The sequence below is a fragment of the Lycorma delicatula genome, chromosome 7, assembly GCF_047948215.1.
Source record: "Lycorma delicatula isolate Av1 chromosome 7, ASM4794821v1, whole genome shotgun sequence".
Classification (NCBI taxonomy): domain Eukaryota; kingdom Metazoa; phylum Arthropoda; class Insecta; order Hemiptera; family Fulgoridae; genus Lycorma; species Lycorma delicatula.
The window spans coordinates 96,478,506-96,505,758 of record NC_134461.1 but is presented as its reverse complement, the minus strand read 5'-3'; the positions used below and the strand labels follow the sequence as shown (position 1 = coordinate 96,505,758).

General features: G+C 28.8%; 1 protein-coding gene across 1 annotated transcript in view; it reads right to left on the bottom strand.

The window, feature by feature from the left end:
• Positions 1 to 26,981, bottom strand: part of LOC142328348 (scoloptoxin SSD14-like) — a 37,274-nt gene extending 10,293 nt beyond the window's left edge. Inside the window, exons 1-6 of the mRNA XM_075372055.1 lie at positions 26,800 to 26,981; positions 11,537 to 11,770; positions 10,436 to 10,656; positions 7,773 to 7,971; positions 3,613 to 3,816; positions 1,953 to 2,187 (exon numbers count right to left, since the gene is read on the bottom strand). Coding sequence (XP_075228170.1) covers positions 1,953 to 2,187; positions 3,613 to 3,816; positions 7,773 to 7,971; positions 10,436 to 10,656; positions 11,537 to 11,770; positions 26,800 to 26,981 — 1,275 coding nt within the window. The remainder of the gene's footprint in view (positions 1 to 1,952; positions 2,188 to 3,612; positions 3,817 to 7,772; positions 7,972 to 10,435; positions 10,657 to 11,536; positions 11,771 to 26,799) is intronic.
• Between the last annotated feature and the right edge of the window lie 272 nt (positions 26,982 to 27,253).

The following is a 27,253-nucleotide window of genomic DNA, read 5'->3' as shown; positions in this document are numbered from 1 at the left end:
AGGGATAACCCTCGTCCTCCATGTGTCTGCAGCTGCTTTGTTCACCAAGCCCATCATTCTATTCACTGCATCCATTGTGGTACGCTCTGTCTGAAAACCATACTGTAGCTCACTGAATCCTCTTTTCCTATCCACTTTCTCCAGCAGCCTTTTCACAATTACTCTCTCAAATAGTTTATTCAAACAACTGAGAAGGCACAGTAGTCAAAACCTGCTTGAGTCTCCCACTCTGCCTTTCCCTTCTTCAACATAACTACCTTGGCTCTCTTCCATTTCTCCGGCCAACTAACTTCAGAAAGGATTCTATTAAACACCATTTAAATTTGGTATGATACCACCTCAACCGCCGCAACCACAGCCTTGTTTGGCACCCCATCCAGGCCTGGATGTTTCTTCCTGGATAGCTTCTTTGCTGCTTGTTGAATCTCCTCCGAAGAAAAAGGGGGATCTCCACAGCCACTACCTCTGTCCACTTCTTAGCCGGACATTGGGGAAAAAGCTCCTCTAAACATCTCATAATTTTCTTCGAGAGAACAGGTACCCTACCAAACTTTCCAGACACTATCTTGTAGGTGCTACCCTAGATGTCCTCATCTAATTTTGAGCAAAGCTCCCTCCATTTATCCTTCTTACTTTTCCTCTTCTGTACTCTCTCCTCTCTTCAGACAACTAGCTTCTGCAATGACCAACCTCCTCATCATCATCACCCCTCCTTCTCTCTCTCTGCATCCAAAGTTGGGCCCTTATATAGTCAACCCTTGCCACCACCACCTTCGCAGACCACCAGTATATACACATATCACAACGATGTCCACATATCAGTGATTCCTCAACCACCCTGGACATCATCTCAGTCATATGTCCAGGCGTTATTTCCTCCAAATGCCCAATGCGCTCCAGTATCTTACTTTAAAATTTTTTGGGCCCCGTTTCAGAAATAATTTTCTTATTTTGGCTAATCTGTCGCTCCACTGCTCCCACTTCAAAAAACACCACCTCATGATTACTGAGGCTCTCCTCCTCATTAAGCACTTTCCAGCCCCTCACCTTCTGAGCCAAACTTGGTGAGACAAATGTTACATTGACAAAAGAACACCTATTCACCTTCACCAAACTGGGCACCACCACACCATCATTCAGACAAGCTAGTCTGTGCCCCACAACCATCTGTTCGAGAAGTGTTCCTCTCAAGTTGATGACATTACCTCCACACGCCACACTTTTGGCATTTAAATCATCTGCCACAACCAAACTTTTCCTAGTTCAGTACATCACCAAGCTAAGCTCCTCCAAAATTTCCTCAAAGTACTGGACAGTACATTTTGGCGAAATATACACACTGAACACCACCATCTCAGCAAACTCAGCCCAAACAAAAATACATCCATTGTGTTTTCAGTTAAAAAATTGTTTATAGACAATCATATTCCTTTCACATGACAAATTTTGAATTTCACATTATTATTATTTAATTTTTTCTTTACTGTTTCAAGCACTGTGGCACACTAGCAGCATGCTCTTTCAAATATAAAACATTCTGGGATCAAACCTCAACCAGGATTAACTATTTTAGAGTCAATGAAATTTAATTTTTTATACTGATAAATAAGTCTAATTGAAAATCAACATGTCCATTACAAAATGTAAATAAATAAATTCGTAAACAGCTAGTAATAATGATACAATTTTGATATCTTTGTGTCTTTATAATAAATTTTATTAGATGTAGTAAGCTTTAAAAAAATTATATACTGGTAATGAATCTCTTCATTAGATTATGTCTTGTTTACTTTAGCAAACAAGTTTAATTAAGTTGTTTATTAAGATACTTAATGCTGTAATTGGAAAACAAATAAATTCTATAGAATTCATTTTTTGTTCATTATATAGTTATATGATTCAGGAAGGGATAAACACAAAAATTTATTAATTCATGACTGCAAATTACTTACATTTGAAATATTAACATACTTCGGATCACCAAACTCAGTACGTCTGCCATAAGCATGTTTAAATGTTTCTATCATTCGTTGTAAATTTATTACATAATCACTATTTTTTGATGAAACAAAACCATCCAATACTTGTAAAATAAAAGCTAATAATGCACCGGATCCTGGTGGTGGTACTGTATATATAGTCAAATTACTGCTAAGACTTCTGGTAATTGGATCAGCCCATTGTACTCTACAAAAAGAAAAAATTAGTCTTGAAAGTTGAAATTTATTTATTTTCTCAGACTATCAATTCTAAGATACTATTAAAAACTGATCAATGATGAAAGAAGAATGCCAACAAGGCTAATCAAATGCAATACTAAATAACTTTGATTTAAACAACAGCCAAATCACAAAACAGCACTTATAAGCTTTTTTTTTTTAATTTTTAATGTAATTAATTTCTATGGTCATTAACTGTAATAAATGCCAATAGTATTAACTCAAATTGCATCAGATGTTTTTTTAACATTAGTAATCTACAGGAACTGGTTAACTGAATATAACTTTGGCCATTGGCATTTTTATTTTTTAGAGTGATACTTCCTGAGATATTTTCAGATCTTATAGAAATATCAGGTTGTAAGGAATGCAGTTTACCAACTTATCTAAGACCCAGTTACTTATTAACATTATTATGCATTGCTGGTACTTATGTAATTTTATAAAATTAATAAATAAATAAAAGTTTATTTTGAAAGAAACACTTAAGAAAATTACAGCCAAAACTAAGTAATTATTTACATATTTTATTTTTATCAAAAACATATAATATACTTTGTAAAAAAATAATATATTTTTTCAGAATTTAGATATTTTTTTAAGCAAGAGTTTTCAGCATACTGCTAAACAGGTTTTAGTAAAATGTATAAATAAACAAACCAGAAAAATACACTCATATTAAGTGAGATGTCAACATTTCCCATACTCCTTTTATTAGGTAGCTTATGAAAATTAACAACAGAAATTGATTAAATTTTTTTTAAAACCTTGAAAAACTTGAAAATGTTATGATAAAATTATAAAGATTTCATAACAGTAGCACATACTGTTGCCTCTAACCTTTTGCACAAAAAGGTTAGAGAGATCAGTTATGATTTTCATTCACCAAAATTTAAAAAAGGAATTTTTTTTGTAAAAAATCATTTATTTGCTGGATATCTTATACAAGTTTTTTCAAATTAATTCAAAATATTTTTATATAAAGATAAAAAAGATTTCAGTTAATAATTTTAAGAAACTAAAATAAAATTCTTTCATTATAAAATAATATAAGATTACATTTTCAATAAAAAAAGTACACAACAGGATCTATGCCCAAATGACATTATCACACTGAAAGCAGTAGTTCAATAATTGCATTTATTAAATGAGAAGTTAAGATAGAATTAAATACCTAAATATAACATCTTTTTTTTAAAAATTAAATATTAGATTTACCAAGAGAAACTCATATTTCTAATACTATTCTTTAATTGGTATTATTTACGATATATATATATATATATATAATATAATATTATTCTTATTTGTTTCATATGGTAAAATTTACATCAAATCTTAACACAACTAGAAATCTATGTATTTATTTTTTTAATTAAAATATTATTTATACCTATAATTGCTCATGTCTTCTTTAGTTATAATTCCACCATCATTTTTAATATCTTCAACAAAAGCATCAGTTAATGTTCCATTATACAATTCATCAGCCATTCTGGGACTTTCCGCTATTGTTCTCAATGTCTTAGCTAATACTGGTAATTTTATAATGTCATTAAGCTCTGGAATGGATCCGTCTTCTTTTAATAAAATGTGACTATGAAGAATAAAATTAATATTAAAAACATACAGAAATAAAAAAATAACATACTTTAAACAAAATAATTCTCTTAAATATGCTGAAAATTTGATGTACTAAGTATAGTCACAATGAGAAGAATTCCATTACAGTAATAGTTCTTCCATACGCTACTGATTTTTGTTTGTTTTAAATTTGCCATTTTTTAAATTACTTAAGTGAAATTATATAACTATATCTGCTATAATGAAAAGTCTGGACTTTATATGATTGTTTAACTAGCTGTGATTGATATAAAACATCTGTAAGTTGTCATACATGAAAATGGTATAAGTTAAATGGTTATTAAATTAAGTGCTGACTATAAAGTTATAGTACGGAAAAGCATGTGATGTCCCATTTCATACTTATTTAAGAATTGTCGATATTAAAAATTTAAGTTCAGATTTTGCACTGATTTCTGTGAAATTGATTAAAATTAGAAATAACTCTATTCGCACAATTAAAACACCTGTAAAATTTATTGGATATAGATTATTTTTAATTTTCTATTTTTCAGAAAGTTTCTAGATTTTTGATTGATCATAAGAGGTGACAAGATAGATCTTAAGACGTTCAAACATGATCATAATGTTATGAATTGGCTTTTTTATCTTAAGGATACATACATTCTTTGTATGTATCCTTTATATTATCATTCTTTATATTCACAAGTAAACATGTGAATATAAAACAAAATTTGATGAAAAATATGTTTCTTAACTACAGCAGAAAGACATTTTTTCTTAATTTCCAATAAAAAAATGCAACCAGATGAAATTAAGATGTTTAACTATGTAAATTTATTAGAAAAATAATAAATACATCTTTTATTCATACCCCAAGTACTTAAAATATTACATGTATTAAAAAAAAAAAAAACAACAATATAATTAAAGAATAATTACAATTTATGAAGATGTTGAAAATGGCTAAGAGAAATTTACAATTTATTATATTAATTGTAATTATCTTTGTAAATTATAAGTCTACAATTACAAAAACCTATTTTAAAAAATGTTGATTTCTAAGTTAAATAATAAACTATACTAATTGTGAATAACCAGACAGCAAGTATTTAATCTCTGAGAGAGTATGTTTGCTTTTATCTGAGAGAGTATCTTTCCTTTCTCAAAGTCTATTGAGAGTAGATCAAGCACTGTAGATTACAAAAGCAATCTGAGAAACAGGTAAATAAAACAGAACAGTGATAATACACAGAATACTTCAAAATGTTTGATAACATATTCTGCTGCAGGAAGCAGTTTGATCTACAGTAGACAAATATATCACTGTCAATAAATGTATTAGGGTCAATCCATTTGAAGGCCAAAGGTGGTTGCTTGACCAATTCAAAAAAATTGAAACTTAGCCCCTTGTTTCCTACATGTTTCAGGAACTTAAAACTATTTTTTTAAATTTTTTATTTAAGTAATTTACCTGTGGCGACCATTTTTCTTACAGTGCGCACACCTACTTTTGTGATTGTAAGGTTTACAGAAAAAATAATATTAATGGTAATTTTCTTATCCCTAAAGTTTTATGAATTTTTGAAAACTAATTTTTTTTTTTAATTTCACATTTTGGCTTCAAATAATTCTGATGGGGCTGGTGATAAAAATCTCAAATTTGCACAACTTGCAGTGTACTATAATTGAAAAAGACTTGTTTGAACCAATCAACTGCAGTGTTCATGTTATAAAAGGTTCTTGAAGTCATTTCCAGTCAAAAGGAAAATTCATGTTGCAACATGCTCATTTATGCTTATTGCATCACTTAGCTTTGCAGTTACAGACTAGTCAGTGACATCTTTACTTAGATTAGTTCACATCTTTACTGAATGTCTCAAATTTCATCCTGTGTTTGGATGTGTTTATTAAATAAATAAGTTTTACTTAATAATTTCTTAATAATAAGAAAATATTATAATTGCGAATTTTAAAATCAGTTAAATTTTTACTTATTTTCAAGTAATTTCATATAAAATAATGGAAGAACAATGTTTCATAGGAATTTATGTGAATGAAGAGTGTCGTAAAATAGTGTCATACAGTGCCAAAAGAACTCAATAAATTTGTGAATTTAATGATGAAAACGATTTTGACTGCTGTGAAAGTGTTGTTGGTACTAGAAGCTACCAAAAGTATGTTCCTATGTCAGAAGGCATTGTAAGATGTTACTATACTTCAGACTCCAAGGACTATGAAGACCATCCTGTGTCAAGAATGGTACCATTTTCATTTAAGGAAAAAGACTCTATTGTGTGTATGTTGCTTGTGTGTATGACAATTAGTGGTGGATAGAAGTGGTAGATATTAGCCTCGAAAATGATGATGTGCGGGTTCATTTTTCCAACCAGCTGGACCGCGTATATAATTTCAAAAGTCTCAAACAAGACAAAGTGTGGGTACCAATCTGCAAAGTCCTGAGAAAGTTGACATCACTTGAACTAACTATAGTGACGGGTCGTTCTCACACAATTACAAGAGAATTGTCAGAAGAGATATCACAGCTGTTGGTTAACCACACTAAATAATAAATTTTCATTGCTACAAAAATAGGCTATTTCATTGAAGAATGATTAAAATTTTGCTACAATTTATTTTTTCTTTGAAAGTGTTTACAAAAATAAACTAATGTAAAAATAAAAATGAATTATTGAAAAAAGATGTAGGCTACTCATTGAAAACTCAGTTTGGGTAAGTTTTACAAGCATTTTTGAATCAAAATTGTATTAGGTTACCGGCATTGGTTAAGTTATCATTAAATTACAACCTATCATTAATAATTAAAAAAAAAATTTAAATGTTAAAAAAGCCAACTTCAACAACATAGGAGCTAAATATAAAAAATATATAAAAAATTTTAAATGCAAAGAAGATACGTAAGCCCCTTGGAGTACTTATTTAGAGAGTCAAAATGGTATCACTTTTAACAGGTTTTCATGATTTTTGGGTGGTTATAATTTTTTTAATAGTACAATACACAAGAAACTTTTTTATATGCCATAAATATCTACAAAAACACTCAAGTTGGGAAAATTTGAGATTTTTATTACCAGCAGCCCCATCAGCATTATTTGAAGCCAAAATTTGATTAAAAAACTTTAAGGGTAAGTATATCACTATTTAGTTTTATGGTAAAACTACTAACAAATAAAAAATAATTCAAACAGTTTATACCATCCCTGCCTCTTGAAAATAATTACTAAAAGTGAAATTTCACTGTTTTTCATGTTTAATTTTATTGGTAATTTTCTCATAGAAAGAAGAGAGAAAGGTAAATAAACCACTAGACCAATCTTTTACCTTGAGAAAATATTATTAAATTTCTTTTTGTTTCATCCTTCCAGGACCAATAGTTTTTTAGTTAATTTTTTCTGTAAACCTTACAATCACAAAAGGAGGTGTGCGCACTGTAACAAAAATGGTCGCCAGAGGTAAATTACTTAAATAAAAAATTTTAAAAAATAGTTTTAAGGTCCTGAAACAAGGGGATAAGTTTCAATTCCTTTGAATTGGTCAAGCAATCACTTTTGGGTCACTTAAAATAGATTGACCCATTACTGAGAGACAGAGAGAGAGAGAGAGAGAGAGAGAGAGAGAGAGAGAGAGAGAGAGAGAGAGAGAGAGAGTAAAAAAACAATTCACTAACTTAGACATCATTTTATGTTCAATCACGTTTCCTAATTTTAATTTACATTAAAAAAATTATTTTTTTTTAATTTGTTTTATAATCTAAGTAATGATTGGTCATCAAATCATAAAATCTATAAACAGTCTAGAGCTGAAAGATCTTTGTCAGTTGGTGAGGTGTTTTATTACTCTCACTCTCTCTCTCTCTCTCTGTCTCTTATATATATATATATATATATATATATATATATATATATATATATACATGCATATATGAATAAATTAAACCAAGTTGCTTACCTTAATGATTCACTACATCTAATATTGTTTTCAAATAATTTTAAATTATTAGCTAAAAATACTCCTACAGGAACACCTTGTTCACATAACTTAATCGTAGGCTGAAGCAAATCTTTCCATTCAATATTACCAGACTTATATTTTTCAAAAGCAGCTTGATAACCTTTTAATTCCCCAGGTACTCCAGCAGCTCTTGCCCCTGAAATAACATTTCAACCCAAAAAACTTAAACTCCATTAGTTTGAATATTACTCTCCTGAATTTCACACATTTTTTTAAGTAACAATTTACCACAGTAAAATTGTCATTATTATTTACTTCAACTTCTAAATATTAAAAATACTGTTAAATATCTTTACATTCAAAGAATAAAGTTTGGAAAATAATTTAGATTTAAAGAGCAATTACTAATGAAGCAAAGCACAAACGTACACTTTGTAAAGATGCTGTTTAAGTTCTAGGATGGATCTCAAAAATAAATACTAATTGTATTACATAGTTAAAATGGATATGAGTTGTATACATGGGGAGGCTGCATGCTATAAGAAAAGTAAAGGAGGAGAAAGAGTGAGAAGTTTTGAGACTTAATATTCTACCATGAATGTTGAAGTGGATGTGAATTTTTTGCTAATTTTTAAGGATACAAGTATTGTGAGTCCATTATAATAGATATCTGTATTATCTATAACTCTAAACAGAACCCATATAATTTTCATAATTAAAAAATTATTGAAATAAATTTATCTACTAATCTCAAAGTACACAAAATGGAATAAAATTAAATTTAAAAAAATGGGAAATTAAATAACTTTTATCTCACAATGATTTATTGCTAACATGTTTATTTATAATTTAAAGTATAACATAAGTTCAAAGTAGTTGGATGTAGTTGCCTTTTGTTGACTTCAGTATTTAGCACAATAAATCCACATTTCTTGCGCACATCTTGCAGCATCAGCAATATTATTTATAGATGCTGAACTTCTATACATTGTATGTTAATATATACAGAAAAACAGCTTCCAACAACTTCATCCAACAGATTTATTGATTACAATATGCATTACTTAAACCAAATAGATTTTCTTCCAAGAGTTCAATCAGATTTATTTGGAAGAAATTTAAGTACTGTACGCCTCAAAGCCATGATAACACTGATAGACAAAAAAAAGATTTTTAATGTTTCTCTGTGTGATACTATTTCTTGCTTTTTGCATGTTAATGTCAAAAGCAAGATGTTTCTTGCTTTTTTGCATGCATTAAAGATCTGTAAATTCAATTTTTCTATCACCCTTAGTTTAAATAAATTATACTTCAAAAAAAATTAAGGGAAAATATAGTTAAAATCTGTCAAATTTTGCATGCCCTTACCTGTGTCAGAATGATTTCGCTGATGCTTTCCTTTTGTAAATAGCCTCACGCACATCCTGCATTAATCCAACAGTAATTGGCTAGCATATTAGTATTCCATTTCCCTTTATAGCGGCTTTCCATTACTGAAATGTCTTTGTGGAAACGTTCACCGTATTCGTCACTTACGTCTGCGACGTTGTCCGGAAAAAATCCAGATGTGAGTGGAGGAAATGTATTTTCAAAGACATATTACATCCCATACCACTGTATGAAGTAAGAAGTTGATTAACAATATCGTGTTAATTGTTGGATTTTTGTTTGCCGAGAAAATTTTGCAAACGTCTTTAAATGAAGCCCAAGCTGCACTTTCTACATTATTTAACATTGAATTTAATACATCATCTTTGACCAACCTTCTTATTTGAGGACCAACAAATTTCCTTCTTTAATTTTTCCTTTACTTACATTTGAAAACTTCTGCCTAATGTACAAAAATCTGGGACTATCCTTCTTCATTGCTTTTACAAAATTTTTCATTAGTCCTACCTTGATATGGAGAGGGGTTAAAATTTTTTTTGGTTTCAACTAAGGGCTCATGAATAATATTTTTCCCATTTGGAGCTAAGTTGTCTTGTTTCTCCCACTCTTTGGTAACATAATGTTTATCTCTAGCTCAGCTGTCCCAATCACAAAGAAAAAAAACACATGTACTTAGTATAGCTAACTGCATGCCTAACAAAATAACCTTCAAATCATCACATGTTCCAGCTATGTTTTTTATAATTCATTTTCTCAAGAATGTCTTTCATCACATCGTATGTCTCTTTCAAATTAATACCATAAGCAATTGGTATCGAAGGATATTTGTACTGTTGTGCAGTAGAATCACTTTTAAATTATAAAATATTTTCTCGGAAACTACTAATGACACAAGTTTTAGAGAACCTGTATCTTTTATTTTTAATTTGATTTTTCAGCTTAAAAAACCTATAAAAGTTCAAATTGCCTCTTAATTTGGGTTCTAACATTTTTTTTGTTCATTTTATTCTTGTAGCAGAAATCAGAGAGTGAAATGCTTTGCTAGCAATAACTCAAAAACAAAGCATATATTACCAGTCAAAATAAGCATATAAAATATTTAAAAAAAACCTATAGTTTATTCTTATATACAGGGTTTTTTCTTATAACAATGTCCCAAATAAGCTATTGAACACTGAAATTTTGCTACACAATTTTCAATTGCCAATATATGTATAATTATTATTAAATGATTTACCACATAACAATAAAACTCAAGCAAAATTACTAACCAATTTTTGATGCCCATTTGCTACCATGAAACATATTCTCATTAGCAGCAGCAGGAGCTTTTTCCCGTGCAATTAATACAGATGCACTCTTAGTGTCTCTCTTGTATACTGTCATTAAAAATCCTCCACCAATGCCCATGCTCAGTAATTTTGTTACACCATCACATAAACCAGTAGCAATAGCTGCTTCAACTGCACTACCATTTTTCTTTAAAATATCACTGAAAAGAAAAAAGTTAAGAATAAAAATCAAGAAAATTTTAATTAGAATTAATGGAAAAATTCTATCTAACTAAAAAACCTGATAATCATTCCAAGCACTTTTTATAATAGATATCAGTTTTAACAATAGCTAGTAGTATAGTAATGGATAATAGATAATATATATCACTTTTGAATTTGATAACAGATTATCAGAGTGATCCCTCAAATAGAAGAACTTAAAAAATGAATTTAAAAAAAATTATTTTAAACCCCTTTTCTGAATATTTTAAAATTTGGTAGAATTAGAATAATTCATAAGCAATGACAGATAATTTCATAATTGAAGTTTAAATTAATATACGATAACAACAACAGAGGTAACACAAATGTAAACAGAATTTTGTAGCCAGGATTCTACCATTTTAGAAATCAGAGAACCTTCAAACATGCAGAAATATTAAAATTTAGTGTTCTCTTTCCAAGTGATAATCAATTTCTCATAAATGTACATTTTATATACACTTTCTTTAGTTTACATTATAATCATTATTAAAAGAATAAATTTTTATAGAGCATCTAATCTACTCTAATTATCTGTGAAACACTGCTTGAAGGCAATTGCTCACAGAGACTGGTTAGCCATTGCCAACTATAAACTGTTAAATTATTAAAGATAGTGCATTGCCTTATAATGACAGAAATTGTTTTTGTGAAACACTCTAGAAGAAATTATCCTTTGTAAGCTTTACTTGGAGCATATCAGGTTAATATATGGTTACATCAGATGAGTAGTTTTAAAACCTTAACTGCTAAGAGACACAAATATCCATGTTTAAATAAAATGTGGTAGGAAAATCCACAATCAAAAACAAAACAGTAAATTGTAAAATTACATACACTCCAATATGTGCACAAGGATAACTGTTGCTCACAACTGCTGCATGTTTATGCTGGCCAAATGCTGATGAAGAAGGAGCTAAACGCACACTAAGATCTTGTTGTTGTAATTTATGTTCAGTCTCGTTATTTTTTTTTGGTTCTGGGTCGTCTGTAGCAGTGATTATAAATATTAATCCACATAAACCTACAATTACAACACCAACACAAATGCAGATTCTCATACACCATGACCTAAAAAAAATTGAAAATAAACAATTATGAAAATTAACATTTACTTTAAAATACTAATAATATTTTTTTAAAATTAATTTTTAGTAACAAATCCTCAAACCTTGATGCTCAAAAATGATTTAGTCATAATTTCTACCTTCTCATACTTTTAATTCTAACATGAAATCAGTACCTTAAAAGTATTGTCCTAAAACAGTTATTAATTCCCATAGATTAATATTCTCAAACATTTAAAATTTTCCTTTTTCTTTCTTAATTTAAAAATTGCTTAAACTATTAATTTAATATGTATTAAAGAGAAGATTTATTAGAAGAGAAATCTTAATGAAGCAGTTATGCTGAAATTGATGTTTTCTCCAACCAGTTTTCCAGATACTGTCAGGTCTGGGTATGTGTATATAGGCAACTGCAATTACTTCTACCGGCTTGCCACGTCTGATTTAGCTGCAGACTTACTACTATAAAAGTATAAATGCACCGGTAAACATGCAGTATGAAACAGACCCGGGTCGACCACTCCTGAGATATGTGGTTAATTGAAATCCAAATAATAAATATAAATACAGAAAACAGTAAATCATGTACTTCCCCACCAATACTGAATTAATGGGGAAAGTTGTTTTAAAAAATTGTAAGTATATATTTTTATAACTGAATTAGCAAATAGCTTTTGTTAAAGTAGAATAGACTGAGATAGTATTGCTTAAAACTGTGATTAAGAAGAAAAATGTAAATAAGAATTATATTCAATATTTTTTTATAAAGTTTGAATCATGTAAGGTAATTTTCATGAATTAGAATAATTTTTCAGTTTTTCAATAACTAATAATCAATTTATTACCAGTTAAAAGTGATTTAGTCTAAATATCAATAATTTTTCAATAATTAAAAAAAAAATTAGCCCAATATTTTTCCATAGGGACTCATTTACTCTGTTTAAATAACTAATAAATTTAAATACTGTTTTAGAATATTACTTACCCAATCATATTTTCTTTATTAGTTACACTTAACAATGCCTGAAAACAAAAGAATTAATGAAATTTAATGATATTAATTTGTTAGAGCTGTAACCAAAATATTGTTGGTAATCTATTGTGAGAAATAAGTCACTCCAGAAAGTAGCATAACTATATTCACAAATAGTACTTCCCATGGTATTCTTACTAAAGAAAGATAAGACCTTTTTTTATAAACTCTTCTCTCAAAATAAATAACTCTTATTAGTTCTTCAAAACAATATAAACAAAAAAAAAACTGTTTCTTAATAACAATTTTCTGAAAATTAACTATAGGCATTAAAAATATATCTAAAACCTAACTATATAAAATAATAAACAAAAACATACAAACTGTTTCTGTTATTTAGGAAAGTAGTGGTAAGGCTTTCATGTGGTGTAGTAGTCATTTTTATATTTGACTTAATTGGTTATAGTTTTTATATCAAATAATTTGTAACTTTAGTGAATTTTTGTCTTCAAACACATAGGTAAACTGTTAGTCAGCTCTAAATATGCTGAAACTTATCTAATATCTGGACTTATCTAATATGTTTAAAATATTTACGAGTATATAAAAAAAATGATAAAGTGAATTAAAAACTTATTTATACATGCTAAATTCTTGATTTAATAATAAATAACAAAAAAGAAACTATATCGATTACAACATATAAATCTTTATATTATATCTTCATTCTAAATAGATTTTTAATGGTATGATCCGCATACTAACACTTTAAAAATGTTCATTTTTAAAAGATATGGAGTCTCTCAGATCTAATCATACAGTTTCTTCTTCAGTTAAGTCACAGTTTTTAATGACCATTAAAATTATCATTGCTATTGATAACATTGTTGAAGGAGGAGCTACACAAAAAATCTTTTAGAAGAACAATTTCTAAATAGTTTGAAAGAAGTATTTATTAGTCTTTAATAATTTTAAGGGTTTTAATTTGTAACAGATACAAAAAATACTCTATTAGATAAATTACATTAATATGAAGCAACTAAATATATTAGTAAGTTTTTAAGCTTCCAGTTTAATAAAAGAACTCTCATATTTTACCTAAAAAAAATTGTAATTTAAATAATTATATGATAATAATTAAATTTTTTAACATGTAAAATTTAAAAAGAAATGTAAAAAAAGAATAAAAATTTATAAAAACAAATGAGAAGAATTTTACATTTAGCTGTAAATTTTAGTTTTTTTGAGTAAAAAAATTTAATTTTAAAATATGATTAATAAATTACCTAAATCATTGCATAAATCATCAGTAATTATTTATAAAATATAATCAGAGCACATTAGAAGACAGTTTATTCTGTATAAAAAAATCATTAATAAATGATAATTTATAAATAATAAATCATTAATAAATGATTCCAGTCATTAATGAAACCATTAATTAATAAATTTATCATTAACAAATAGTAAAAAAAAAATAAACCTGACAAACTTGCAACCAAATTAAACACTTATACTTTTTAAAAATAATATTTGAACGAACTCATTTGTGAACAAGTTAATCTTTATTTTAATTTATAATGCATTAATAATTTACTTTGTTAAAATGGTACATAACTTCTTTTGATAAAAAATGTAACTAAGTAAGATGTATAGATTTTAGCCTAATAAATTGTCAATGACATGAAAAAATATTTTGAAACTGTTCTTAAGACTATTCATTTTCACAATTTCTTTTTTATAGATGTAGATCCTTTATATATATATATATATATAATCCTACTTTAAACATTTGTATAACTTAGAAAAAATTACCTCTACTTTTAACAAATTTTGAATTTAAGGATAAGAATTTTAATTTCATTGTTTTTTTTGTTTCATTATTTGGGAATAAGGTATAAATCTAATATATAAACCTAATTTCACTTTACACTGATTATAAATTTTCATTCCTTTATTTTTTCCATTTAAGTCAGCACTATTTTGTTTCAATACTGCTTCTTCAGATGAATCACATAGCTGTATGCAATATATATATATATATATATATATATATATATATATATTTAATAATGGAGAGAAAAAAGCTAGAGGTTCTCTAGTTATCTGATTATTTTGTTATTAATTTAATGTATTGTTTAGATTCAAAATGTATTAATCCATTTTTTATAAAACAGGTCTTGATAGATATTTAAACAACAATTAAATTATTCAATCAAGTTAAATATTCAATCAGCTTGAATCAAAATTAATTTATAAATAAAAATTAATAATTTTTAAATTCAGCAATATTGCATTAGAAGCAGAATAACCAGCAAAAAATAGAATCCATTTTTCTAACCACAGAAACATAAGATATTATTTTTCCAGCTTGCTAAAGACAACACAACAGGTTGCTTTATTCACACAAAAGAAAAAACTCAGCAAATAAAGCGATTAAAGATATATTCATTCTATTGCTAGGATGAATTATAACAAACTATTTAACCGTTTTAAAAATAAAACCTAACTACAATTTTACTTTAGTAACCTACTCCCACATTATCTAAGTCCCAAATATTTTGTTAGATAATATAACTAATTTGAATAAGTAAAAAATAAATATGATATTACAAATTAAACTATTTCAATCATAAAACCAAAAATATTTTTTTAGAAACTTAGACACTAATCTTTTTAAAATTCCATACAAAAAATCCCTCCTGGAATTTAGTTAAAAGAAATTTCAACAAATAATTTAAAGTGCATGGACAGATTGATCAGACAGAAGTATATATTAAATATAATTCAATTAAAAAAAAAGAACTGAAATATAATATAAAGGAAAATAATGATAAGTTAAAAAAAATATTTTGTTAGGGAAACTTAATAATTAGACTTTAATAAATTTTCTTATTTAGATAGTAAATTAACTATACTTACAATTTTCTATGACTGGATAAAATGTTTCAGTACTTAAACAAAAAAGTATAATTATAAATGCTTAATTACCTGTATAAATTAAAAACTTCTGAACAAAAAAATTATTTAATTAACAAATTACTTAATGTGTTAATAAACAGACAAGCTGTGACAAAATAACTGATTTTATAACAGTTTTTAACAATTATTTATATGAAACAAAAAAAAAAATAATAATAAAACATAAAACCCAACTTAAAAAAGATTCAAAAAGTAAACAAAAAATTAAGGAAAAACCATAACATGTGAGCATATCAAATCATGAGATTAAAAACAAAAAAACCAGCTACGCATATAGTCAAGTGAATAAATAATATTAATTATTCTTTAGATAACTTACTGATAGTAGATTGATTTCTTATATATTAAAAAAATAGTTTGAAAAATATACGTTCTTATGGTTTAATCCATGAATAAATTAAATTATTAAAAACAAAAAAAGCAAAATAGTAACTCTAGTAGTGACTATTTATTAAAATTACTTAAACAAAAAAATGATAATATCAAATTGTCCAACCCAAAAGATATACAAATTTAAAATTCTATATGGAAGTTACTTTGAATCATTTTTTATCCTCTTTTTTTCTGGTAATATAGTATTTTAAATTTAACATACTAATTTCATAAAATTTGATTTCCTTCCTTCTTTCTATTTCTCATACCTCAGTCAAAAATACAAACACTAAATAACAAACTAATCACTAAACTACATGAAAGAGTGATTAGCATCTACACTTTTCATCCAAAGGTTACTGAGTTTAAATTCCAGTCTAGCTTGACATTACTCACACTTTACTAAATTGATTCTAATCAAAAAAATGTAGGGTTTTTAAAAATAGTCTACTTGTAATTCTCAAAATGAATAAATATTTTTAAAAATCAGTTACTTCATTAAACTCAGCAGATTGATTGCATTTATGATTGTTCTTTGTATAGGTAATTTTTTATAAATTGTACTTGTTTTAAAATAAATTGGTTTTAACATAATATATTAAGTGTAATTAAACATCATTCAGGTAAAAAATATATAATCATTTAGGTTGAATTTAAGAAATATGTTCGGTGACTAAAGAATATTTTTTTATGTAAATCATACAATCAAGTGCAAATTAATAACAATAAATTTCTTGTTTTACCAGAAGGTTGAAAGATCAAATAACGAACAAGGATGGAAACTTAATAATTTGGGCAAGATGGTAAACTCAAATGATCAGAGTCAGTCCCTCTGTGGGTTGATCATTACCTACTTCTTCATTCCTACCTTTTCTTATCATCTATTCCTTTTTCCTTGGCTGACTGCCATAGGAATTTTATCAGCTACCACCCTTTTTCCAAATGAGTGTCATATTTGTACTTCCAACAGATGATGGTGGCTGTCCTACCACATGATAAAGAAGCTTTTTTATTAGGGCCCAATGGACAGCGACTCTCAATATCTGAAAACAGTCAAAAGAATGATTCTTAAATAAAGGTTACACAGAAAGCCAAGGTATTAACAGAATACATACTGCATAAAGCCTCATGTTATTCATGAAATGCAGTCTAATCTAAAAATGTTTTTAAAAGATGACATGTTAAAAAATATTGATTAATACTGTCTTACCATTTCTGCCTTTGTAAGTATTATTCATTACCACATCATTAATTAGCACCAACATTTATTAGGAAACTATTATTTCAACTACAGTAGAACTTTGATAATGTACTATAACCTGGGACTCAAGGAATGACAAATTACAGAATATAACAATGAAAGTAAATTTCAATGCATTTGATAAAATACATTCTTTGGTAATAATTATAATTTTCTGTAAATTTTATTTTACTATTTTTAAATTTTGTTATATCTTTCACACTCAGCAGCAAAAAAGGTGTAGTGTTTGTTTTATGTTATGCTGATGGGCCAGAAAATCTTAGAAAGCTATTAACATGCCAATGTATTTAAGATACTGAACAATAATGCTTATAGTTAATGAAATACCATACTTCTTAGTTTATTTTATTTATGATCATAATAAATAGGGAATAAACAGAGTTCATCTCTCGAACTGTAAAATACTAAAACTATATAAGTCGACAGCAATTGTTAAAACATTTTTATATCTCTAAGTTGACCTAACTTGCAGTCAAAAGACTTAAATTATTATCATATATTAACACCATTGCACAGGATATGTTTAACAGAATCATTCATCTTTGGTATAACACAACAAAATTAGCCTAAGCCACTTAACAAAATTAAAACAGGTTGCTAGAATGCAAGACAAATTAAAGTGGTGTGTTATTTAATTCTTTAAGATTATACAGCATTTATTTTTTGAAATTATCATCATTATTAGAACATTTCATCATCACATAACTACATTAGAAAATCTGCAATCAAGGATTCTTCATGTAAAGAAAAAAAGGAAGTCATACTGAGCATAAATTTAACAGAAATTAAAAAATAACACTGGTAAACACAATTTTTGGTTCTTAGCATGTGATCTATAAAACCAATCTGTTTTTTATTACTGAAAACAAATCTGAAGTCAGAATTTATCTTTCACTCTAATTTAAAAAAAATTCAAACATTTAGATTTTGAAAATTGTTGATATATATGCATGATTATGCATGTATATTTTCTATTTTATATGATTACTTTATATTTATGGGCTCAGTATGTATATATTTTTAACTCTATCAATTAGTTGTTAACCATGAAACAATAACTTAAGTTATAACACAAACATCACATATCATGACATCATACCTCTCTATTGAAATACATATGAAACATAAACATAACATAATACCGGTATGCTTTGGTGGTTGGGTTTCAATTAACCACACATCTCAGGAATGGTCGAACTGAGACTATACAAGACTACACTTCATTTACACTCATACATAACATCTTCATTCATCCTCTGAAGTATTATCTAAACAGTAATTGCCGGAGGCGTGTTTAATTTCAATAGTTGTTTTGAAGAAGATTCAAAACAACACAAAGCTTGTTGGCTTCATTAGCCTAGTGCTTTTAATAGTATAATCTCTTTGGTCAGTGTTATAACTTTATTAAGTGAGTGAACACTGAAGTTTCATAATGCTTCGTAAGAGTGAAAATGATTTGAATAAATTTTGTTACATTTGTGGTGAGTTTACTATATCACATAAGAAAAACATTACACCTTTAATTAAAAAATTTTATAAATTGTACTTTGTAAAATTGGTGACCAGGATAAGACATAGGCTCCTCATATAATATTTTAGGAACTGTGAGGTCAGCTTAAGAGGATGGCTAAAAGGCATATGAAAGACCTTGCATTTTGGTATCCCTATGGTTTGGGATGAACCAGATCACTAAACCAATTATTATTTCTATTTAATTAATGTGTGAGAAATTTCTAAGAACTCTAAACACACAGTATTCTATCCTTCAATGCCATCTGCACTTAGACCTGTACCTCACTGAGAATCCATTTCAGTTGCCAAGGTTCCTGAAAACTTGTTTTGTAAAAACACTGTTGAAGAAGGAGACATTATGGAAGAATGCAATCATGATTCAGACTTTGAATTACAATCCAGTAAGCCACATCACAAGGTGAACTAAATGATTCTGTAAGAGATTTGAACTTATCAAAAAATCAGGCAGAACTTTTAGGCTTAAGATTGCAAGGTTGGAATTTACTTTTAAAAAAAATACAAAAATCTTGAGTTATCAAAGCCAACAGAGAAGGTTTTTACAATACTTTGCTGAAGGAAATTACTTAGTTTTCGTTGAATATTGATGAGCTTATGTTACAATTATGGCAAGCTCATGAACCTGAGGAATGGCATCTTTCCACTGATTCCTTTAAGTACAGCTTTAAAGCAATTATGCTTCACAATAGAATTAAACATCCCACTATACCTAATTGTTGTTATTAATATGAAAGAAATGTATGATATGAAAACTCTTATTGAAAAGTAAATTATAAAAAGCAGATTATAATATGTGTGGAGATGTAAAAGTAATAGCTCTTCTGTTAGGCATGTAGTTAGGGTATGCAAAATACTATTGTTTTATTTATAAATGGAAGCCACTGGGGATCAGTATTATGTAGTAAAACAGTGGAAGAAATGTGAAAACTTAATTTCTGATGAAAAAAACATTATTCATGAGCCTCTAGTTAAACCAGAAAAAAAGTTTTTCTTCCCCTTCATATAAAAAAAAAATATTGTAAAAGCTATAAAAGAAGAACAGTCAAGGATTCTTGTCCATGTGGCAGAAAATCGCAAAATTAAACAAAGTAAAAGTTAAAGAAGGGATATTTGTTGGCCCACAAATAAGGTAAACTGGTTAGAGATGAAATGATTAACTTTGTGTTGACAGATGTAGAACTTTTAGAACTCACTGCTTGGACAGCATCTTAAACACTTGCAAAAATTTTCTGGCTGTCCATAAATCACAAAATTACTAGAGTATTGTAGATAAAATGATAAATTCATTCAGAGCAATGGAACATAATACGTCACTAAAAGTTCATTTCCTGCATTCATATCTGGATATCTTACTATCAAACCTTGGGTAAATGATGAATGTTTCCACCAACATATTTCGGTGTTGGAAAATCATTACAAAGGCAAATAGAACATTAATATACTAGCTAATTACCTTGGGCTTTAATTAGAGATGTTTAGTGGTGAACAAATTAATCCAATCAGTAATTTTAACAGAAAATTTTGAATTTTGTTTTTAAAAGAAAATATGTTTAATAGTCAAACTTATTCAAATTTAATAGTTTGTGTCCTCCTTTGTTTTTTATTATCTCATTAATCCTCTTTGGCATTGATGCCACTAAGGTAGAATAATGATTTTTGGTTTTTTCATCGCGAAACCAAATCTGTATCACTGAACTAATAACGTCAGTTTTTGTGCCACAATTCATTTTCCCAAGTCTTCTTTTTAGTATGGCCCATAAATTTTCAATGGGATTCAGGTCGGGGGAGTTCCCTGGCCACGATAGCACTCAAATTTTTTGATTTTCTTTGACTGAAAGAGAACTCTTTTGGTTTCTTTGACATGTAACATGGTGCAAGGTCCTGTTGGAAAGGGTGAGTTCTGGGTTCTGCTGCAAAAGTGGGACTATTTTTCTTTGGCATATGTTAATGTATTGGTCCTATTTCATCATCCCAACCACAGGCATAAGTGCTCCTGGCCCTTCATGTGTAAAACATCTCCAAAACATCTTTTTGGTTGGGTGTTTGTTGCAGGTGTGCTGGCGTAGTAGTCTTCTCATCTGCTGACTTATGAATGTAGGCTACTCTCTCCCCTTGGACAAAGAAATGAGTCTCATCTGAAAAAATAACTTTTTTCTATATCTCAATAGTCCATTCTTTATGTCCCTTTTTTAAGACTCAGGGTTATTTAAATCACTTATTTAATTTTTAAATACTCTTATAAATGTTCACTTTTTTGTTGCTCCTGTTTAAATGTTGGCTAATTTTTTTTAATATAGGAATTTTAGATTTAAAGATCTTTGGCTTCGGTTGGATTCACATCGGCTCTTTATACTTCACTCAGCTCCTTTCATATGCACTCTGCTCTTTACAATTCACACTGTTTGTTTCGGGTGCACATGGCTCCTGATGAATCAGCAGCTCCACCAAAATTATATAGGCAAGCTCTTCCCTACATTTGTGTCCAGTTCTACACCAGTCTAGTTTCAGCTCTACAGTTCGGTTCCAGTTCTACAGTTCAGTCATTTCACTTACAGAAATATTTACAATTACAATGAAACAATTATAATTAATGTTATATTCAATCATATTCAAACAATTAATGTTTTATATGTATATATATATATATATATATATATATATATATATATAATATTTCAATCACAGTAAAATATTTATTATAATAAGAACTCAAGACTTAAATTATTAAAAGAATCAGTGTCAACGTTCAACACCTTTGCCCATTGAAGTCTTTTTGTCTTCATAAACTGTGTCAGTAACTGCTTCTTTTTAGGTTTCCAAGCAATCCTTCCCACTGCCAACAATCTTCTACAAAGGTCAACATCTAACAATCGTGAAATAATTTGTAATTTTCTTATTAGTAATAAGAAGTTTTCTAAATAGAAGTGGTTTTATTTTTCCATCCATATTTTCCTTTTCTCTTTGGAGAGGTGGAACCTGTTTCCCAAAACCTTTTCACGATTTCATTTACACTACTTAACCCCACACTGCACTCGCTGGCAATCTGTCTTTGAGTCATTTGTGTGTGTTGGGACAGAGCAACAATTTTTGAACACTTTTTGTGAGGTTATATCCATTGTATTAACTAGAAATGAATAACAAACTTGCAACACAAACTCACAAGTTCGCCAAAACCTAATTGACAATGAATTATAAAGCACAAAAACCACTAATTCTGTTTGTATATGAAATAACTGCATAACCTGAAACAGCAAGCAGTCTGCCACAGAATGAAAATTCCCTACAGTAGAACAAAAACTGTTTGTTTAGATTAATTTGTTCATTACTGTACCTGAGACTAGCTAAAAAAGGAGAGAATCTGCTAAGAAGTTTTAAAGTAAGTATGTGAAATCCTAAATTATTTGTTATATTAACTTCTTCTTCTTTCTTTTCCTGTTTAGCCTCCGGTAACTACCGTTTAGATAATTCTTCAGAGGATGAATGAGGATGATATGTATGAGTGTAAATGAAGTGTAGTCTTGTACATTCTCAGTTCGACCATTCCTGAGATGTGTGGTTAATTGAAACCCAACCACCAAAGAACACCAGTATCCATGATCTAGTATTCAAATCCGTGTAAAAATAACTGGCTTTACTAGGACTTGAACGCTGTAACTCTCAACTTTCCAAATCAGCTGATTTGGGAAGACGCGTTAACCACTAGACCAACCCGGTGGGTTATATTAACTTCTGTAGACCTTTAATGGGCAATTTCTGTTAAAGTGAGGATGATAGAAAAATTCTATTTACAGATCTGTAATGTACACAAAAAAATACATGCAGAGAAAGATATCACACTTAGAGAAAGATTAAAAAAAAATTATTTTGTATAACAATGTAATTATAGAATCCAGTTTAATTATTTTATTAAAATAAAATAGTTCATTACAAAATTTATTATTTTTTAACAGCTTTTATAAGTATTTTATAGCATATATAGGAAATAATCAGTCTTTTAATCTTGTGTTTACTTTTCAACATCCTTTTTAAAAGATTGTAAAATAATGTTTATTTACAAACTACTTATATGTACTTAAAGTTTTACTTACCAGTTTTATCAAACATAATATTTTTAAATTATTATTTTTTTATTTTAGTGCTCAATAAGTTGACAGTATAAAACATAATTTATTCAATTCATAATTAAATTACCATATGCCTTTGCTCCTCTTATTTTGTATTTTAATTAATTTTACTATGCAATCATTATTAAATTTAATTTAATTTAAATTTTAAAAATAGCAATTTTAAAAAGTATTTAATTTTATTTCTAGGGTTGTGTTGTAAAATCAAGTTTGTGAATTAGAGTGAAGTTAAATTTACCTGTATATGTTACATGCAAATAAAATAGAACAATACTTGATTTACAAGAAAGGACCATATTATGATTTTCTTGCATTTTTAACAAATCATTGATCAATCTATAAGCTATTTACTTATTTTAATAAAGATCTCTCCACTAGTTTATTTAAAATTAAATGAAACAATTATCTTTAACAAAAACAATATTTTCTATGTTGATGAGTTTATACTAATAAAACACAACAATAATTTGTTTCTTGTTTAACATGTATGTATTTACTCAAATTTCTAGGAAAAACATAAATGTTAATTTTTTTTGTTCTGATTTTATTACTTTTTCTAAGCTGTACCCGCCACGCTTCGCTGTGGCACATTGTGGTCGCATAGATGAGAAATGAGAAACAAAACAAAGCATACGTTTCATAAAAGTTTAATTTTGCAATACTTGTGGATATACAATATTTTTTTGTTTTCCCACTGTCTGCGAAGATATAAAGGCTATCTGGTTTGCCGCTCGGGAACACGCACATACAGTTATCCATGTGAGTAGCAATCCACATCTAAATCTAAACCACACAATTCTAAAGATTGACCTTGAGCTTTATTGATTGTGATTGCAAATGCCAATCGAATTGGGAATTGCAATCTTTTAAATTGAAATGGTGTATCGGTCAGGATCATGGGTATTCGAGGAATGAGGTCATCTTCACCTTTGAAACGCCCCGTTAAAATCGTTGCTTCCACTACGTTATTCAACAATTTCTTAACTGCAAGTCGCGTGCCGTTGCAGAGTTTTGGCTGATTAATATTCCGCAATAGTATAATTGGCACATCTATTTTCAATTTTAATATGTGTGGTGGCATCCCTGGCAGATCAAGTGAGTTTAAAAATTCCGTTGGATAATTAACTACTTCATCTCCTTCCTAACGGTGTCTATGTTTCCTATTATATTATATGCAATGCATATATTATATGTAATTTCCTCACTTTGAATGGTGGATTGAATAACATTGTTAAGTTGATAGACATTTTTATTCTTTGCGGCAAGGATAGCTCGTTCACTGAGCCAATCGTGATTTCTATTATTAATTTGAATATCAGGAAATACTTTTTCGATCAGTTCTTCTTTCGATGTTACTAAATTACAAAAATTATCAGGAAATGATATTCGTTTAGACGTCTCATCGATTGGCAGCTGTCCATTTCCAATGTCCAGTAACTGTCGTGAGAATACCTCAGCTGATGGATCATTCTGCAACTGGACACGCATATTCGTAGTCAACTGCAATGTACGTACGTGTCGCCACAGTGCTGATTATTTCAGGCAAGCATTTATTTCGTCTGCTGGTGTTGATCGAGAAATTACAGGCAATGTTTGCCTAAAATCTACTGCGAGCAATATCAAAGCATTCCCGAATGGTTGAACATTTCCACGCAAAATCTTGTAACGATCGATCAAGAGCTTTAAGCGATTTTTTATGTTCCACGTGCATTCATCCCAAACAATGAGTTTACATTTTTGTAATACTTTTCCCATACAGAATGCTTTGGAAATATTGCACGTGGGAGTCTCGATGATTTGCACGTTTAATGGCAACTTCAGAGCTAAATGCGCAGTCCTTCCACCTGGTAACAATGTCGCAGCTATTCCAGACGAAGCAAGAGCTAAGGCTATATCATTTTTTGATCGAACCGTTGCTAGAATCAATTTAATGAGGAATGTTTTCCCAGTTCCTCCTGGCGCATCCAAGAAGAGGGTCCCCCCAACTCCGTCATTTATCATTTGCATTATGCGATCATAAATGCCTTTCTGTTCACGCGTTAATTTGGGAATGTTTGATTGGACATATGACTGAAGATCACCAATGTTGTAACTCTGTTCACGGCGTAAATCCACATCAAATGAAGCAATCGCAGCTCGGGTGGGTGCTGGCATTCCCAATTGACTAAGAACTTTATTTGCATTAGCTAAGCACTTGTCTTCAATATTTGTCAATGCTTCGTTGTAAATGCCTTCTGTAAATTCAGACAAAAGTGAATATTTAACCTAACAAAGGATTTTTTGGTCATTATGTAGGGATATTATTTTCTGTGTATTTCGTTATTTCGACTTTTTTTGTTTGCATAGTCTTAAGTCTATCTGGGCTATAAGAAAGTTGGGTGTTTTAATTTATTTACTGTAAGTCATCCTTCTTGGTGGCTTTTCTTTTTGTTTTGTTGTTTTTTTTTTATAAAATACAGATGTTTTAGCTGTTAAATATAATTCAAAGAAATTTGTTACTTAATCAGTTGTGATTTTGTTTACAATGGCAACGGCCATACGGGCTCTTTGTGATTGGTCGTTGTGTTTGACAGCGGCCATCTTGCATTGATCTGATTGGTTTTCCTTTGTTTACATTTCCATCTGATTTATTAGTCTCTTATTTATTAAAAAACTGTACAAATTAAAAATAGATAGATAAATTTATTAAAAATAGACGAAAACAATCTTTGATGCGGGTTATATATCGTGCTAAAATTTTTTTTTTATCGTGTTTTAAAAAAAATAAAATACAGTTGTTTTTGCTGTTAAATATAATTCAAAGAAATTTGGTCGTTGTGTTTGACAGCGGCCATCTTGCATTGATCTGATTGGATTTCCTTTATTTACATTTCCAAATTAAAAATAGATAGATAGATTTATTAAAAATAGATGAAAACAATCTTTGATGTGGGTTATATATCGTGCTAAAATTTGAGCTCAATCGTTGCAGAACATTTTGAGTTTTTGAAGCGTACACAAACAAACTTAACATTTTTATATATATAGATTTGGATACAGTAAAAATGTTCTAACTATTGTTTATCGTAATTGATGACATATATATATTTATCTATGTATATGTATATATAATTATTTTAAATTCTTATGCAATTTATTGTTTTTCATAAGCAGAAGAACAACCACATGTTTCATTCACTTCACTAGAAGTGAAATTGAACTATTCTGTGAGTGGCAACAGCTGGCAATTCCGGATTTCGTTCGTCTGCCCTTTCCCCTCTTCGATCCCTTTTGAAGATCTTTGTTTTATACCCGAGATGTTAGTAATATGTTATAAAAAGGTTGCCTTTAATAAAAATTCAACTTTTAAAGCAGGAGAATATATTTAATAAGTCAAACCAATTAGAATGAATTTTTGGTCCATTATCTACACAAGAACTAAATCATACTCTTATATTTTTCTTACTACAATCCCAATCTCTACACTTTTGTAATGAGATAAGTTGTCTTAAAAACAATCAAGCTATTGTTAGACAAAGTAAACTTGACTCTCTTTATCCATTCTTGGATGAATTAGGTTTAGTTCATGTAGTAGGCAGGCTGCAAAATTCTCTATTATATTATCATGAAAACATTCTATTATTATACTTCCAGATGCTAATATTATCAAATTAATCATTAATGGTGAGCATTTAAGACTCTTACATTCTGGCATTTAGTTAACACACCACCCTTTACACCAAATGTACTGTTAAATGATAAAATAATTATTTTGTCCGTCATTCATAATGTTTAACTTGCTTTAAGCTTACTGCATCAACCCAAGTTCAACAACTTGGTTACCATCCTTTACAGTGACTTTCTCTTGACCTTTTGCTGCTTGTGCAGCAGTTACAGTGGTCTGATTATAATACATCACAGCAGCCAGAGATCTAAGCCCTTGAATAAGGTTTATATTGCTCTTTTCATTTGCCTTGCTATTAAGGCAATACATTTAGAATTTGTAACTGATCTCACTACACAAGCATTAATTGCAGCCTTTACAAGATTTATATCTTGTAGGGGTATTCCTACTCAAATTTTTTCTGACAATATCTCTAACTTTCACTGCACTAAAAATATCCTCTACAATCTATATCAACTCTTTAAATCAGATAAATTTAGAATAGACATACATTCATTTTCAATTAAATAAGGCATCCAGTAGTCATTTATACCACCTGTTTCTTCCCATTTAGGTGGTTTATGGGATTCTGAATTGAGTTA